Source organism: Euprymna scolopes, chromosome 27 (genome assembly GCF_053919585.1).
Source record: "Euprymna scolopes isolate OS-2025 chromosome 27, ASM5391958v1, whole genome shotgun sequence".
NCBI classification, from domain to species: Eukaryota; Metazoa; Mollusca; class Cephalopoda; order Sepiida; family Sepiolidae; genus Euprymna; species Euprymna scolopes.
The window spans coordinates 39,711,691-39,730,543 of record NC_136508.1 but is presented as its reverse complement, the minus strand read 5'-3'; the positions used below and the strand labels follow the sequence as shown (position 1 = coordinate 39,730,543).

At 36.3% G+C, this 18,853-nt stretch overlaps 1 protein-coding gene across 17 annotated transcripts in view; it reads left to right on the top strand.

Annotated features, from left to right (window-relative positions):
• The window catches only part of LOC145248835 (pleckstrin homology-like domain family B member 2), an 839,292-nt gene that overhangs the window by 372,492 nt on the left and 447,947 nt on the right, over nucleotides 1-18,853 (top strand). For all 17 annotated transcript variants that reach the window (XM_080110546.1, XM_080110540.1, XM_080110537.1 and 14 more), the window contains one exon: nucleotides 9,014-9,134. In XM_080110546.1, the coding sequence (XP_079966672.1) occupies nucleotides 9,014-9,134 (121 nt within the window). The remainder of the gene's footprint in view (nucleotides 1-9,013; nucleotides 9,135-18,853) is intronic.

The window sequence follows — 18,853 nt, the reverse complement described above, 5'->3', positions numbered from 1 at the left end:
TACAAACACACACGGTGCTAGTTGGCCGTTGATCTCGAAAAAGGTTTCATTCGCCCTTTAGAAGGTCTTGTTTTTAATTCTTCAGGGAGACTAGCCACCCTCCTCACCATACAAGTCTGGCGAGGGAACCAGTTTAGTCGCTGGTGACCCAACCAATGAGGCAAGTAGTACTGGGTTACAAGGTACCAGTAGCATATGACATGACCTGACACATAAAAAATGTACCATACACACACATAAATACATACATACATTAACGTGTACACAAGTATCCTATCCATATAATTGTGCAGACCTCACTCTGAAGGCTTAACAAATATGAATGATTGGGTGCTGTTCAGTTTCTTTTTTGTTATTGTTGTTGTTTGTTTTTTTTTTGGGGGGGTATCTTTTATTTACTAGCAGATGTACTTGCGTTAATACCTTTAAAAAATGAAGTAAAAAAAAAAATAAAAACAGAAAGAAACTGGGACATGTACATGCAAGTATTATGCTTTTCCTAAACAGTTCACTTTTTGTAAGTGTAAAAAAAAAAAAAATAAAATAAAATAAAAACAAATACTCGAGCTGAGATTGAAACCAAAACCTAAAGACAGTGAGTCAAGTACGATAACCATTAGGCCAGCTTGCCAAGATCTTTAAAAAGTGTTTTTAAACCTACTTATTCTTAACATAAGGTTGCTGTCATGTGAACGATTTGCACATGCACAATCGTAAAACAGTTACCAGACTGATAAATATCTGAAGACCCTCAAGTATCAATTTTTCAATTTTGACCTTGTAGCACCTCTTTTTCCGGAAGAAAACTGATTAAAAAGTTTTCCACATGTCTGGATACCCTGTTATACCAAATTTCAAGTCTGTAGATCAAAAATTCGTTGAGTATATAGGTTGAGAGTTGTCCTCTCTCTCTCACACACACACACAAATTCTCACTTTTATAGATATATAGATTTGATTTCAGATTTTATAATAGTTTGGGCCACCCAACTCACCCATCATCCACTAGACCAATTTTTTAAATATTTTTTATTGAGCTCTTTAATTTTTTGCAGCATATTCATCACGAAAATAGTTTTTTTTTTGCAATAAAAATAAAGATATAGGAAATATTTTATTCGTATAAAAAAATCACATCAGATATTAAGCATTCTTCCATAATCCAATTTTTTCTCGTTGAAACTTTAATCTATATATATCTAAAAGTGAACATGTGTGCTTGTGTGTGTACATTTCCATACACAATAACTCTGTCAATTTTAAGTCTACTGACTCGAAATTTGATATACAGGGCACTGAGATTTGTGAAAATCTGTGTGATCTGTTTTCGGCCAGAAATTTTGCAATTAAGGGGTCAAAGTTCAACAATTTGACCTTTGAGAACTCTACCAAACTCCTCCGCCAATTTTTGGTCTAAACACTTGAAATTTTAGATATAGGTTCCTTGGACAAAGATCTAACTTAATAACTTGATTTGAGCCCAAAACAAATGTTAAGGGGTCATAATAGGGGTCAAAGTTTTAAAAAAAAAAAAAAAAAAAAAAAAATTTTTTTTTTTTTTTTTTTTTTTTTTTGCTCAACATACACCTCCAAACACACGGGCAATGCCGGGCTGAAATGCTAGTCCTTAAAAAAAAAAAAAAAAAATTGGATAAAAAATACTTGAAATAAATATAAAGCATCAACAACGTTTACAAATGTTCATAAACATTAGTAAGTTCAAAGTATCTAAAAATTAAAACAAACGATTTATTATTCATTTTATTTCTTTTTTTTTTATATTAAAACATCAGTATTATGTATATGTCATAATGTGTTGAATATTTATTAATACTAGCAATTCCGGTCGATATGAAAGCTGTTTTTCAACTTTAACAACTTGTAACTTCCATCTATAACTTTTTAGTGGCACACCAGTAATCATTCTGCAGCGTACTGTGATACGGCACTGGTAACCGTTGCTCTAGGGCAGTGGTTCTTCAATCCCACTTATCTGGTAAGGCTCTCTGCATATCCCAGCATGGCTTCTAATCATCACCGATTCCACCTTGTTACATTCAAGCAAAATTAAGTCGTGGTTAGAGATTGCAAAATCCCGGCTTCGGAATACTACTGTATTGTAATGAAGCGTTCTGTTTTCCTGCTTTCCAACTAACTACAATATGGTCGTCTTCAAGTCCAACGTAAACAAGTTCTTGATGAGGCGTTCCCCTTAAATAATCCAATTTACCAAATTACCACTAATAACAATTACTACAATATTATCCCATTAACTGCCGTACACTCATTAACCCTTATCCTCGAGTAACCCCCAGGTCTTGATAAGTGGTGACTCCTTTGTAAAAAAAAAAAAAAAATCTAATTGTAGCATAAGCCTATTAATATGCAATGCATTGCCATGAGGTGCCTATATGAACTTATGAAATAAAATATCTAGTAACTTCCAACTATAGCTTCATGGCGCACTAGTAATCATTCTGTGCTGTGGGGTGACCCCTCCTACTCCCAAAACAGCCACCTATGGAATGATTAATAAAATTCACAATCCTTTCTGCAATCCAATTATATTTGGTACGAACTAACTTCAATTTGTACTTGTAAAAGTTGCAAGCATTTATGTCCAACAGTCTTTTTTTTTTTTATTGTTATTAAATGTGAGGGCACTTTGGTGACCGTCTCATGAGTAGGTGTAATCATGAATGAGCTTCACTCTTACCACACCATTACTCCCAAATTTTTTATCTGTGATGTTATCTTAAAAGATATCTTACTGAACCATTTCTAAACATAAACTGGTCACCATAGAGCAAATGAAGGCCGTGCTAAGAGAGGGAAGTGTCAGGTGGTATTTACAATTTTGCATATTGTATCTGGGTGTGCTTATCATTGAACAACATTAAAACAAAGACTGTTGGTCATTCATGATTAAAACTTGGTGTACAAGTCAGGCAGAGACTGAGGTTTATTTGTACTAAATATGGTTGAATTGTAAAGAGATTGAATTTTTATTAACGATTCCAGGGTAGGCATTTCTTTTTATTAAGTGGGGGGGGGGCACTTTGTATTTAATCTCATTTTTTTACTTGTCTCCACACTCTTGGGCTAAGTTATGTATAAGGCCAAGTTTAATATGGAATCCCTTCCTATGTGTATGCATTAACAAGTATATAAATCTCTGCTTCGCGGGGGGGGGGGGGGGGAGGGGGGCCTTTCGCATCATAGATTCTCCCTGACCTTCTCTCTGCCTTCCACATTTTAGCTTGATGATGGTGGAGGGGGAGAGAATCGGATTCCTGGAACTCAGCTGATTTCCATTGCTCTTTGCTTTGATGCACAAATATAAACTTGATTCTTTGTTTTAGATTTTGTGAATATATATATATATATATATATATATATATATATATATATTTAATATATATTTAAAAAAACAACATAAATTGAACCCCAACAAATTGGGAAAATGATAAACTGTGGTTTGTAACTGAAAGAGGGGTTGGGTAGGGGCAAAGAAGAAGTACCCACCCCACCCCTCAAAAATGTTCCCTACCATCAAATGTAAGTAATACTTTGACATTTGAATCCTTTGACCTGTGTCTGTGTTAAGACGACCTTTGAAGATGACCTTTGAATTCAGACATTTCCTAACTTAAAAAGATTTTTTGAAAAAAAAATTATTTTATAGTTTATCTGAATGTAATAAAACACGTCTTTTTTTGTTTTTTTTTTATAAATATATTTCCATATAAGGAAGAACACATACATGCACACGTATATATTACATTATATATTAAAATAAAGCAAAATTAAATTTAAAAAAATATGTCACAACCCATCTGGAAGCATTACATTAATGAAGAGAAAATTATTCCTAATTAGCATTAAGATAAAATACTCTCCTTTATAAATAATATAATTCGTTCAAAAGTAGCGCAAGGAAAATAAATAAATAAATGACATTACTGTTACACACACACACACACACACACACACACACACACACACACACACACACACACACAAGTTGGACGCCCGGCGTTGCCAGGTAATAAAATATGCTTAAACATATTTTAATTTATACAGATTGTATATGTATGGTTATAGAATCAATCCTCTATTGGATATTATATAGTACAAAGAATAATTTGCCTGGTGGACTAATTCGCAAAAAAAATAAAAATAAATAAATAATAATGATCATGCTGTTCATCAAATTCCGTCTGTGTTTGTTTACAATATCACGTCAGCTAATATTTGGCCTTGACGATCTAAAAAAATAGTCTTTCTTCTCTTGTAGATAAAAGAAGAAATTTTACAGGGAAATAATTTACGTTACACTGACCAAATACTTTGTGGTAGTTAACCCTGAAAAGAGCTGTTCAACTCACAATTACTGCTGGTTGTAGTTAACGCTGAAAAGGGCTGTTCAACTCACAATTACTGCTGGTTGTAGTTAACCCTGAAAAGAGCTGTTCAACTCACAATTACATCTGGTTGTAGTTAACCCTGAAAAGAACTGTTCAACTCACAATTACTGCTGGTTATAGTTAGCCCTAAAAAGGGCTGTTGAACTCACAATTATTGCTGGTTGTAGTTAGCCCTGAAAAGAGCTGTTCAACTCATAAATACTGCTGGTTGTAGTTAGCCCTGAAAAGGGCTGTTCAACTCACAATTACTGCTGGTTGTAGTTAGCCCTAAAAAGGGCTGTTGAACTCACAATTACTGCTGGTTGTAGTTAGCCCTAAAAAGGGCTGTTCAACTCACAATTACTGCTGGTTGTAGTTAGCCCTAAAAAGGGCTGTTCAACTCACAATTACTGCTGGTTGTAGTTAGCCCTAAAAAGGGCTGTTCAACTCACAATTACTGCTGGTTGTAGTTAGCCCTAAAAAGGGCTGTTCAACTCACAATTACTGCTGGTTGTAGTTAGCCCTAAAAAGGGCTGTTCAACTCACAATTACTGCTGGTTGTAGTTAGCCCTAAAAAGGGCTGTTCAACTCACAATTATTGCTGGTTGTAGTTAGCCCTAAAAAGGGCTGTTCAACTCACAATTACTGCTGGTTGTAGTTAGCCCTAAAAAGGGCTGTTCAACTCACAATTACTGCTGGTTGTAGTTAGCCCTAAAAAGGGCTGTTCAACTCACAATTACTGCTGGTTATAGTTAGCCCTAAAAAGGGCTGTTCAACTCATAATTACTGCTAGTTGTAGTTAGCTCTAAAAAGGGCTGTTCAACTCACAATTACTGCTGGTTGTAGTTAGCCTTGAAAAGAGCTGTTTGAATACTCCTTCAACTGCTGCTGATATCCTTCGGCTGCTGGGCTCGTATATATTTTTCTGTTTTAGTACTTGCTGCAATGGTCCTCAATACATGGGTAGAGCTTAATAGTATATAAAAAATATACTTATGGCAAGTGAGCTTCACAGAAACATTTGTTTTATTCCCAAAGGAAATTGTTAGACATGTTGCTCGATTTTTTTTTTTTTTTTTTTTTTTTTTTGCAGTAATGATTTGTGAAGTCAAAGACGAAAAGATATGAAGAACAGTGTCATTATTTGCATATTCTGCTTGGTGCGGATTGCGAATTTAATACTCCCATGTTACTTCTTCCTTTAGAGGAAGCTGGTTTAACCCACATAGGGTTAGTGCTGTTTCCATATATATATATATATATATATATATATATATATATATATATATGTATGTATATTAAGTATATTTGGTAAAAAAAAACAAGGAGAAAGTGCTCAATACATTGGTAGAACTTAATATATATTTATTATTACAACCTCGTGAGTATTTGCTTAAATCATTACAAGATTGTTTCTATAGACGAGATAAACAAATTATTCAGCCAATGTCATCAGAGAATTTAAGCCAAAAAGGAAAAAAAAAATTTTTCTTTTGGCTTAAACTGTCTGATGACATAAGCTGAATAATTTGTTCATCCCGTCTATAGAAACAATCTTGTAATGATTTAAGCAAATACTCCCGAGGTTGAAATAATAAATACATATACCGACCATTAACGTGATGGTTGTAGGTTCAATCCCTGGCTAGGGAAAGGTGCTAGTCTAACCATATTGATGAGTTGTGATGCAATGAAACAGTACTGCATGTGGATGACATATATATATATATATATATATGTATATATATATAAAACTACTTAATTTACTCACATAAAATTAATATACGAAAGTATAGATTTATGCGTAAACTTTAAGTATTTACTTCAAAAGTGCTCAATACGTAGGTAGAGCTAGTTAGTAATTTATAAAATATATATGGCAATTAAGCTACCCTGAATATTCCGCGTTTCATCCACTCTAGGACTCCTCAGGCTTATGCGCGAATTCTGTGGTTGTTTATCGTTTTTATATGCTCCTCTTCTATTGAGATTTTAGTTAGCCAATCAGCTTTCTAGTATCCACCGCGCCCCTTCCTCTAGCCTAACCTAGTTTTAAAACAGATCCTTTGTCCGATAAAATCCATGCCCATTGGCTGATAGGAAGGGGCGCGGTGGATACTAGAAAACTGATTGGCTAACTAAAATCTCAATAGAAGAGGAGCATATAAAAACGATAAACAACCACAGAATTTATGCATAAGCCTGAGGAGTCCTAGAGTGGATGAAATGCAGAATATTCAGTGTAGCTTAATCGCCATATATATATATATATATATATATATATAGCGTGTGTGTGTGTGTGTGTGTGTAGACATTCCAGAAAATGAAGCCTTTCAGTATTCACTTGGAACATAATCATGACTCCATCTGGAATGTAAATGCAAGTAAGGAAGCTTTTTGAAATATCATAGTACAGTATGTTGGAATTATTGTGATTGGAAAATCTGAAATAGTAAGCAGTGACCTAAAATGTGAAGGATGAAATATGGTGATGTGATTGAAAGGAGATGACTTGATGGATAGAGAGTAAAAGTTTTTGCTGTGTAGGACTACATATTTTGGAGGAGCAGCTTTTTTGGAACAAATGTAATAATTTTGAATCATAGATGAAATGTTGAAATATGCTTTAAGAATTACTTTAAATGCTGAGTATGAATGATTTATTTAGGTTGTGTCCATCCATATTTTTTTTTATCATATAAACTGTTTAAGCAGGGAAAAATTAATCATTTTATTATGTGTTCGCACCCACATATTCTATTTGTTCAAATATATGATATACTTGCATTTGAAGGGAGAAACATTCTACTGAAATGCTAAATATTTATTTTGAGTAGATGTTTAATTCAATTTTTATAGATTGTTGCAGTGGGTCGACAGTTGTGACGGTGCCAATCAACCATACAACGAACAAAGTAGATGCAAAGCCAAAAAGATAATAGCAAAGAATGACAGACAGACACTGATATCAGTTTAAAGATGAATATTGTTTTTTATTTATTGAGAATCGAAATGGTAAATTTGTAGGTAATTGAGATTGTATACTTAGGATCAGTTCACATGAGACAGGATCAGTTGCTGGAAACTGATTGCTAGACGTCAGTGGGCTCTGGAACTTGGGAAGTGCTGAAGGCTGCAGGAGGTGCTGAAGTGAGCCAGAGTTTGCTGGTTGTAGAGGGCAGTCTCAGAAGTTAGGGCAGGCAATAGTAGCTTGTATACAGGTAGTTTGTGGCAGTAGTTTATGGAAGGTAGCCCTGAAAAGGGCTGTTTGATTCGCAACAATAGTTTGTTGTAGTTAATCCTAAAACTACTGCTGCAACTGCTGCTGAGACTCTTTGGCTGCTGGACTCAAATGATTTGACTGAGGGCATCACAGTCAAAATTTGGGAAGCTACCTGCTAGCCGGATTGGAAAAATTTGCCGAAAAAGTGCTCTGTTTATGAAAGAGTGCTGAAGTTACAGGACTTGTGTTGATAAACTATCAAATGACTAAAATTAATTGCCAACCAAACTTGTCACAATCAAGAGTTTTAGGTATTATTGACTGTGTCTATATTAATTTGAGTTCAAAATGAAATGTTTGTTGTTTTTGTTTAGTTGTGAAAAGTTTAAGTTTTATGTTTCTATTCTCTTGATTGTGATTAAAACAAAAGGAAATGTCTGTCAAGTTGTTGTTTCTTCTGTTGAGTGTAGCCATTGTTTACTAAAATGAATGCGGTGATTCGACAAACCGCGACAATATAACCATTTATTTCATCTTGTCAATCATAACCGCTTTTCTCCAACTTATCTGACTAAAATTAAGAATGTTTCATGAGTTAAATAAAAATTAAGAAGATTTTAAGATAAGTTATTTAAAAATTATTTTTCTTTTTTTAACTTTGTTAAAAATGAGGTATTATTTATACAAAATTGAGTATGTACAAGGTTTTATCCTTTTAGCATTAGATAAAATCTGTTTTTTTCCAATGATTAATGTAGTATATTATTGATGTAGTATATCTGCCCAGACCTTGCACTGCCCAGGAATATTTAAAGTTTATTTTTATGTGACGTTTCTGAATTTTTGAGATGAGGATTCGTTATTCATATGATTTGGATTCATCGGACTACTGTTCAATTCTCCATGCGGGTAATCAAAAAACACAATTGTGAATTACTTAGGATCTCTATCCAGTCATGGCTGATGGAACGAGAGCATGCTACCTCCATGAAGTAAATAAAGGGTTCCGTTCCGAATTCCGTCCAAATTCCCGAGTTGAACAGAAACGTTCCGGAGTTCAACAAAGTACACCTGGAGAAGATACTCAAGATGAGAACAGTAGTCTATTTTTATTTTCTTTTATTACCAGCGTAATATTAAATGAATAGGAGCACCGAACCATTTGGGTACAAGGTTTTGTCCTTTTAGCGTTAAACATAAATCTGTTTGTTTTTTTTTTTTGTTTTTTTTTTTTAACAATAATTGATGTAGACCCGGCCCTGCCCAGGAATATTTGAAGTCTATTTTCTTTTTTTTCCAGTATAATATTGAATGAATAGCGGTTTGAAGATGCTATAAAACGTAATTAATGCCAAATTAAAGTGTTTTTTTAAATTTTTTGTAGGACCAATTGGAGGTAACAGAAGCAGGTACAGCATATAAAGTCCATTCAGAAAAGCCTCATTTGGTCAGTTTAGGGAGTGGCCGATTGTCCACAGCCGTCACGTTGCTACCTCTTCATGAAGGTATGTGTCTTTCTTTTTTCTTCTGATTTTTCTCTTTTGTACAAATGAAAACAAATTTCCTCTTTTTGGTTTTATTCATATAACAAAAAAAATGTCTACCAGACAATTGAGATGAAAGAGGCTGTGACGAGGGTCATTGACATGCTCACATAAGAGGACTTTCATGGGGTCTTCCAGGACTTGTTGGGATGGTACAAGTGCAGTGCAGATGGAGGAGATTACTTTGAAAGGGACTAGAGTTTCATGTGTGTACTGTCAATAAAAGTGCCCATAAGAAAAAAAGTCTGGAAACTTATTAAAGGCACCTCGTATCTTGTATTTGTTTTAGAACTTTGCGACTGATTGGATATAAATCAGATATATTTGTTATGTAATATGTATCATTGTGAATTTTAGGAAAGAGTGTCAGTTACATTGGAATTTTATCTAGTATTTTATTCATGTTGCCATATGTCCTTGTGGAAAACAGATAAAGTAGTGGGTAAAATTTTTCTGGGGATAGGAGGTTCAATCCTCAGTGGAGGCAATATTCAAAATACAATCGCTGATGGAACAAGAACATGCTACCCTCATGGATTAAATAAAGGGTTCTGTTCAAAATTCCGTATTACTTTGACTGAAACGTTGTGAGTAACACTTAAGATGAGAACGGTAATCCAAATAATACATAATATCATTGGTAAAATAAGTAATATTTGCTCACATCCGGATTGACTCTGGTCCTGGATATGACCTTAAACTATATCCAATGGTGAGGCTCCAGTTTGCGCGCTTTGGGTAGTGTGGAGCCACCTTTTAATTGCCATTGCTCCCAGGTTCACTCTGACCCGGAGTCGTAGTACCTGTTAGGGTTCCAACTATGGGTTAAATAGAAACCGACTTAAAAAACAAATAATTCTATTAAAAAAAATTTCTTCAAAGTCATTAGATTCAGCATTAAATAACCTGAAAAGGGTTGATATGCCGTAAAACAAAAACAACCAACTAACCAACCTGATTGATCCATCAGTTCTTTTCTAGTATTGCCATTTGGTGAATGCAGTAGCTTCTGGTGGGACTTCTTAATGCCATATTAATGGGTCATTGTTATGGCTTTACCTTATCATGGTTTATAAATTAAAAATGCAAAATTATTGCTTTGCTTCTTTTTCTCCCTTACTTTCCCTCTTTGCTCTGTTCTAAGTCTGTCAACTTATTCCACAAATCCCAAAACTCCATCATGAAAAGTCTCCAGAAAGAATACAAGATTAAACCCAGAACTCCAACTTCCAATGTAGACTCCTACTATTATGTCTTCTCCAACATCAGAGGTCTACGTTCAGACCTTCCAGAAGTTGAAACCCAATTCCAGGAGACCAAACCAGACCTATTATTCCTAAGCAAAACTGGCATTGTACTGACTATTTCTCTAGATAAGTTCCTAATTAAAGGATATTTTAATTTAACATCCAAATCTGATTCCCAAAATCGCCATGGGCATGGAATATGTGCCTACATTAGAGATGACTTTCCATGTGATAGAGACATTTCCAGAGATGATCCTAAATTGTCCTATATGTGCTTCCGGGTTGCACTTGCTCACAGCACTGCATTTATATTTGCCCTCTACCACCCCCACAACAGCGGAGTTACTATTATTAAGAGAATATCTAAGAAAATTGACCACATCCTGTCTGTTCATCCTTTGGCTAACATTCACATCTGCGGAAAATTCAATGTTCACAACATGGAATAGTTAGCCCATTCAAACAAGGCAGATGAGGGAAGGTTGCTTCTGACCTCAGGTTGTTCACAAACCCACTCGTGTGCTCGACACTGATGGTCAGTATGCAAGTCTCCGTGACCTTTTTCTCACAACTTTCCCTGAGCTATGTTCATCCTCCGTTCTGTCTCCACTTAGGTTTTCCGACCACTCAGTTGGTTCAAATAAGATAAAAACAAAATGTAATAAGTCTTCTGACATTGTACAGTATATTGATACTTTGGCTAACTGGGATAACTTCCGTACATTTATGTCAGATCTACCTCTGCTTTCAATGTTTTAAAAAGGAAAATGTTTCCTTTATAGTATCAGACCTGACAGAATAGTTAATTGTAAGTATAGACTGCTTCATACCCTCCAAAAAATTCCAGCAAATACCTAAGAGCTTGTCGTGGTTTGTTGTTGTCTTTGTTATAGTGCTGCCATTGCGCACAGAAAATTACTTTTTCCATTGCTTCCAATCTAATAGATGTACTGAGATTAAACCTGCTTTCAGGACTGCCAACAACCCTTGTAAAAGAGTAATAAAGAATGCAAGAGAGGTGTATGCTCAGTCTGTCAAGTCCAAAGTAGCTGATCAGTGGTTTGGTTTCTACAAGTTTTGGCAAATAACAAACAGGATTCTGAAAAGAAGTGTGTGCTCTATCCTAACCATCATCTATGGACCGGAGGTAATCTTGTCAACATCGGACAAAGCCAAACTCTTTGCCAACAACTTTGTAGCTAACTCTACCCTATGTGATCAGTGTCCCCCCTCTATATTTCTTTCTGTGTATGAAAACATGCTATGCAACATACAAATATGTTGGTGTAATGTTGCCAAGCTAATCATAAATGTTGATTCCAGTAAATTAACTGAACCTGATGGCATTCTAATTATAATGCTGAAAAAGCTTCAATCAGAACTAGTCGCCACACTTGCAAAGCTGTTTACGTGTTGTCTTAAGGAGAATTGCTTCCAAACAGCCTGGAAAACCTCATCAGTATGCCCCATATTTAAAAATTCAGGTGATCGGTTATCTCCCTCTCAATACAAACTAATCAGTCTCCTATGAGTCATAAGTAAGTTGCTTGAATCGATGTTAAATAGAAAAGTAGTCGATCACCTCAGCAAAAATAACTTTCTTAATGACATGCAATATGATTTCCATTGCATTCCATTGCTCTTGACATATCAAACGCCTTTGATAGGGTATGGCATAAAAGTCTATCCCACAAAATCTCCAACTATGGTATAGTTGGAAATGTCTTTTCAATTATTAAATCATTTCTCTCTGATGTGTTCATAAGAATAGTGGTTTATCGGCAGAAATCAGAAGCCCAACTCTCTTCCTGATCTACATCAATGATCTTCCAAATCACATCCTAAGATCATTCGTAGATATTTATGCTGATAACACCACAATCTATAGCAACAAAGGCAGTAACTGATCAAGTTCTCTCTGATTCTCTCTCATCTGATCTTGAGCATGTGGTGCAATGGTGAAAGAGGTGGCTGGTTAATTTTAATGCATCTAAAACCAAGCTTCTATCTTTACATCATCAATGCTCTGATTCTCGTCTGGCATCAATTGAAATGAATGGCTCTCGCCTTGGGGAAGCTCCATGTTTTGATAAGCTTCTGGGTCGGATGTTTACTCTGGATCTGAGATGGGACATGTACATCAAATCTGTTGCCAAAATCGCTGGAAAAATGGTGAGATGATTCTACCACTCCAGTAGATCTCTCACTGCTGATACAATTCTCTACTTGTTTAAAAGCCAAATACGTCCAAGGATGTAGTACTGTTGCCACATCTAGACAGGAGCTGCTAGTAGAACCTTATCCTACCATGACAGAGTTCAAAATAGACTTTGTGGCCTAGTAGGGGATGCCCTTTCACTTCCCTGCAACCTCTTTCGCACCAAAGATGTTGTGATTCTGTCTCTACTTTATCGTTATTTTCATGGCAAATGCTTGTCTGAGCTCTAATCTATGATCCTCACTTGCCTGACTTTCATGAAAAACACTTGTCTAGCTGAAAACACTATCAATAACTTGCCTCACTCTTTATCTGTACCCAAACCTAAATGTAGATTCCATGGAGAAAACTTCTTTCTTAGAACTGCACGCCTGTTGTACTCTGCTCCGTTTTCCTACTTTCCAACTGACTACAAAATGGTTGTCTTCAAGTCCAACGTAAACAAGTTCTTGATGAGCCATCCCTTTAAGTAATGCAATTTACCAAATTTCCACTAGTAACGTTTACTATGATATTGCTCCATTGTCTACCGTACACTCAGTAACCCTTATCCTCGGGTGGCCTCTGGGCCTTTACAAGTGGTGACTCCTTTGTAAAAAAAAAAAAAAAGTTTTTCTTTTACAGTAAAACATCTTTGTTTTTGGTAAGTGTCAAGGTAATGTGTACCAAACACATCAGCATAATTCTTATTCACCTTTTTTCCCAATATTAACATTAGCTTGTTTCATAAAACCCTCGATATGCAATCTTGATTGTCGTGTTTTAGATGTGCCTAAGCGGCCATAAATTATTGCTTATCTTTTCAACTGCACTTATCTCTGTCCCTATGAGTGCTGTGCTTAGTGAAAGCAGTGATTTATATGTGATCTGGATAGCGTTTCTTCTGTAACTTAACTCGCCATCTTCTACAGTCTGTCGTTGCTGAGCAATTAGAATTTCACTTTTTCATTTTGCCCATCCAGAAAATGGGTGTGTAAGTGGCCAAATGGTTACTGATGAGAATTATGGAATCGATTGATTGAATTCAAATCCAACTCTCTCTACAATGCTTGCTCGTACATCAGAGTTGAGGAATGAGCCGAGAATAAACAATTTTTGAGCAAGTTTTTTTTTTTTTTTTTACTGACTTGTCGAATCGGCTGTTTGTTTTTATTCTTTAATGTTTTTCATGCACCCCCCCCCCCCTAAAAAAGAAAAAAAAAATGTAACATTTTTTACAAAAAAAAAAATACAGTAGAACCCCGGGAAACGGTGGCACTAGGATACGTTTTTTTTTTTTTTTTTTCAGGTTAAAATGTGGAATACAATGTTTTTCCTGCCCCTGGTTACAGTATTTGCTCCACCTTATGGTGTTAATGTCGTATCCCGACGTTCTACTATACTTAAAAAAAAAAAAAATATTTTCGTTTGTTGCTACACATTATTTTACAAAAGACATATTTATAATTGGAACTTACCATAGGTTGATTGTTTTTTAATTTTTTTTTTTTATTTCTATTTTTCTACATAACTACATGATAAATATTTTCTATGATGATCTTTTTATTTTTCTCGTGTTTAAAAATTTGATCATCGCTCTGTATATTCCGGCAGTTTATGTAAGTTGCCGGAATATGCTGGTGCAACATCCATGGAGAGGCATGTCATTCACTGCAGAAGTACCTTTTTATTTTCCAGCTGATTCCTCTCCACCGAGGTCACCGTACAAGTTTTGTGATTTAAAAAAAAAAAAAAAAAATCTTTTACAAGATTCGGATTTTTTCAGGCAATGGCTTTATGCTCTCATAGTTGATCTTCTTCTCAACTACTTAGAATTTTTCCCTCACAGGAGAAACATTGTGAATTTACTTCTGTTATATCCTTATCTTAACGGCAAGTGCTTGAAAGGGTTTTAATTTATGCCCCCCCCCCGATACCCTGAAACATATTCACTATGGTTACTTCCCCAACATTCACAACAAACACTCGTCCAGCTACAACCATTATCAATAGTTTTCCTTACTTTCTATCTGTGCCTAAAGCTAAACACAAATTCCTAGAACTGTCCGTCTGTGGAACTCTATACCGTGAGCTGCTTTCCAGCTGACTATAACATGGTCGTTTCGAAGTCTAATGTAAACAAGTTCTTGTTGAACTGTCCTCTTAAATAACTAAATTCTATTCACCCCCAACCCTCCCAATCATTATGGTGTTGTTCCACCAACTATCTGACACTGATTAACCCATATCCTCGAATGGCTTTAAGGCCTTGATAAGAAACGGTTCCCTTGTAAAAAGAAAAACAAAATATGAATCATTCTGGCTATAAATGGTATCTAGTTTTCTCCCACTGCAAGAACTGACACCAGGGTCAGAAAGTGGGATTGAGAAGTCAGCCCCTCCCCCTCCCGGGGGGGGGCACTTTGACCTGCAAAACGTGCCTGGGCAGCTCTGTCGGTATTCCCTTGTAAGGGCGCCTCAGTTGATTAGCAATAAACTAACCCCTACTCAAATAGAGAAAGCAAAGCCTGGAAGGGTGGACCTCCTAGAACTGCACAGAACTTAACTACCGCAATTTAATGCATCTAAAACCAAGCTTCTATCTTTACATAATCAACGTTCTGATCTCCATCTGGCATCAATTAAAATGAATGGCTCTCGTCTTGGGGAGGCCTCAAGTTTTGACCGGCTTCTGGGCTTGACCTTTACTCCTGATCTTAAATGGAATACGTACATCAAATCTGTTGCCAAGGCCGCTGGAAAAATGGTCGGATCCTTCTATTGGTCTAGTAGATATCTCACTGCTGATGCAATTCTCTATCTATATAAGAGCCAGGTACGTGCAAGGATGGAATACTGTTGCCACATATGGGCAGGAGCTACTAGAAAAGACTTGTCCTTCCTTGATAGAGTTCAAAATAGACTTCGTGGCCTGGTGGGAGATGTCCTTTTCTCTTCGCTGAAACCTCTATCTCACAGAAGAGATGTTGCGAGTTTGTCTCTGCTTTATCGCTATTTTCATGGAAAGTGTTCGACTGAGCTTCAATCTATGGTCCCCCCTCGCCAAACTTTCACAAGAAATACTTGTCTAGCTGAAAACACTATCAATAATTCCCCCCACTCTTTATCTGTTCCTAAACCTAAACATAGATTCCATGATCAAAGCTTCTTCCTTAGAACTGCACGCCTGTGGAATTGTCTTCCGTTTTCCTGCTTTCCAGCTGTCTATAATATGGTTGTCTTCAAGTCCAACGTGAACAAGTTTCTGATAAGCCGTTTTACTTAAGTTAACAAATTTACCGAACTTCCATGACTATCGATTACTATATTGTCCTTTTGACTACTGTACACTCTTTAACCCTTATCCTTGAGTGGCCTATCGGCCTTGATAAGTGGTGACGCCTATGTGAAAAAAAAAAAAAATTCAACAGTGACTAGATCATTACAGGAATGGTCTAATCTTTGTAGATTATGGAGACCCAGGATGAAAATCCCTTGCCATGTTTTCAACAAAATGGCGTACAATGATGTTATAAAATCAACCGATCATAGGAGACAGTTTTGTGGCTGGCAGTTATGATAATGGCTGTTCTCTTGATCCAGCAATTAGCATCGGATAGAGACATGTATTGAGAGTTTGTGTAGTGCCCTCTATTCTGTTCTATTGGGAAATTGTGTACAGATTAAAAGCAATGGCAGTTTTAAACTTGTGTCTGCACTTAAAACAAATCAACCAGATTTTTTATTATTAAAATGAGCTCAACTTTTATTGTAACACAAGATAGTATTGATGGCGACATGTATGGACAGATGAAAACAACTAAAAGACGTGTCCATTAACCCTCTGGGGTCGTGGGGGCGCTGAATTATTTCATGCAGCGGGTCTTAGGCAACAATAGCTTAGTGGCACCCATCCTTCTCCAGACATGTACAGTACCTAGTATTACTAAACGGTCACCCATGTTAGTATTAGCCAGACTCAATGTTGCTTAACTTTGGTAATCTAATGGTGGGAAGAAAGTGGGTCAACGTCGTTATGCCATATGACAACCAAGGCAGTTAATAAAACCAATTTTTTTCCAATACAAATGTTTTTATATCAACTAAATGCAAAACAGAAAAACAATCCGGAACAGCATGTCATATTCTAAGAATATGTCATTTCTGTTGCAGTCTCTTATATATGAATCATCTTGATGCGGTCTTGAAACGCAATGGATACCTCATGTAAGGGCAGCTGCGTGTGTACTTCTGAGGCACTCTCCACTCGTACCCCTCCTGAATTGGCACTACTTGAGTGCAGTAGCAAGGAGAAGTCCAAGACGACTGGAAACAATGTCAAGATAAGCAGAGAGCACATACAGCACCTGGTCACTTATTCAGTACTGATCAGATTCAATGTTGCTTAACTTTGGTGATCAAACAAGAACCAGTGCGCCAACATGATTTTTTTTTTTTTTTTTTTTTTTTTACAAAGGCATCACTACATTATCAAGGCCCAGAGGCCACTAAAGGATAAGGGTTAAAGAGTGTACAGTAGAAATTGGTCAATATAGTAATCATTAGTAATGAAAATTTGGTAAATTTAATAACTTATATGGAACGGCTCATCAAGAACTTATTTACTTTAGACTTGAACACAACCATATTGTAGTCAGCCGGAAAGCAGGAAAACGGAAGACAATTCCACAGGCGTGCAGTTCTAAGAAAGAAGCTTTGTTCATGGAATCTACGTTTAGGTTTAGCCACAGATAAAGAGTGGGGGAAATTATTGATAGTGTTTACAGCTAGACGAGTGTTTCTTGTGAAAGTTTGGCGAGGGGGGACCAAAGATTGAAGCTCAGTTGAACACTTTCCATGAAAATAACGATACATCAGAGACAAACTCGCAACATCTCTTCTGTGAGATAGAGGTTGCAAGGAGGAGAAAAGGACATCTCCTATGAGGCTACGAAGTCTATTTTGAACTCTATCAAGGCAGGACAAGTCCTTTCTAGCAGCTCCTGCCCAGATGTGGCAACAGTATTCCATCCTTGGACGTACCTGGCTCTTATATAGGTAGAGAATAGCATCAGCAGTGAGATATCTACTGGATCGATAGAAAGATCCCACCATTTTTCCAGCGGCCTTGGCAACAGATTTGATATACGTGTTCCATTTAAGATCAGGAGTAATGGTCAAGCCCAGAAGCTTGTCAAAACTTGAGGCCTCCTGAAGACGAGAGCCATTCATTTCAATTGATGACAAATGTGGATTAGAATGTTGATGATGTAAAGAGAGAAGCTTGGTTTTAGATGCATTAAAAGTAACCAGCCACTCCTTTCCCCATTGTACTACGTGCTCAAGATCAGAGGAGAGAGAATTGGAGAGAACTTGGTCGTTTACTGTCTTAGATGTGGTACCATAAATGGTAGTGTCGTCAGCATAAATGTCTACAAATGATGTAAGGATATGATTTGGAAGATCATTAATGTAGATCAGGAAAAGAGTTGGGCCCAGGATGGATCCCTGAGGGACACCGGCATTAATACTGTGAGCTTCTGATTTTTGCCCCTCAACTACTACTCTTATGAACCTATCAGAAAGAAATGATTTAATAATTGAGAAGACTTTTCCAGCTATACCATAGCTAGCGATCTTATGAAGTAAACCTTTATGCCATACCCTATCAAAGGCTTTAGATATGTCAAGAGCAATTGCTCTAGAAAGATTGCCACCGTCGAGAGATTTGCTAATCCTATGCGATATAACTGTAATGACATCTGCTGTAGATCTAGCAGAACGGAAACCATATTGAGTGTCACTAAGAAGGTTATTTTTGTTGAGATGTTTGATTACTTCTGTATTTAACACAGATTCTAGCAACTTACTCATGACGCACAGGAGACTTATTGGCCTGTACTGAGAGGGGGATGAGCGATCACCTGAATTCTTAAATACAGGGCATACTGGTGAGGTTTTCCAGGGAGATGGGAAACTATTCTCCTTAAGACAACGTTTAAACAGTTTTGTAAGTATGGGCGCTAATTCAGGTTGAAGTTTTTTGAGTACTATAATTGGAATACCATCAGGGCCAGTTGCTTTACTCGAATCAAGGTTTTAAACACTAGATACTAATACTCTTGAGAAAAATATGAAGCAAAATTTCCTATCAGTTATAATTGAAAAAAGCTGTTGAAATTCATCTACAATATGTAACCAGTTGTTTTTGTCATAAATTGCTGGCGGGCAAATAA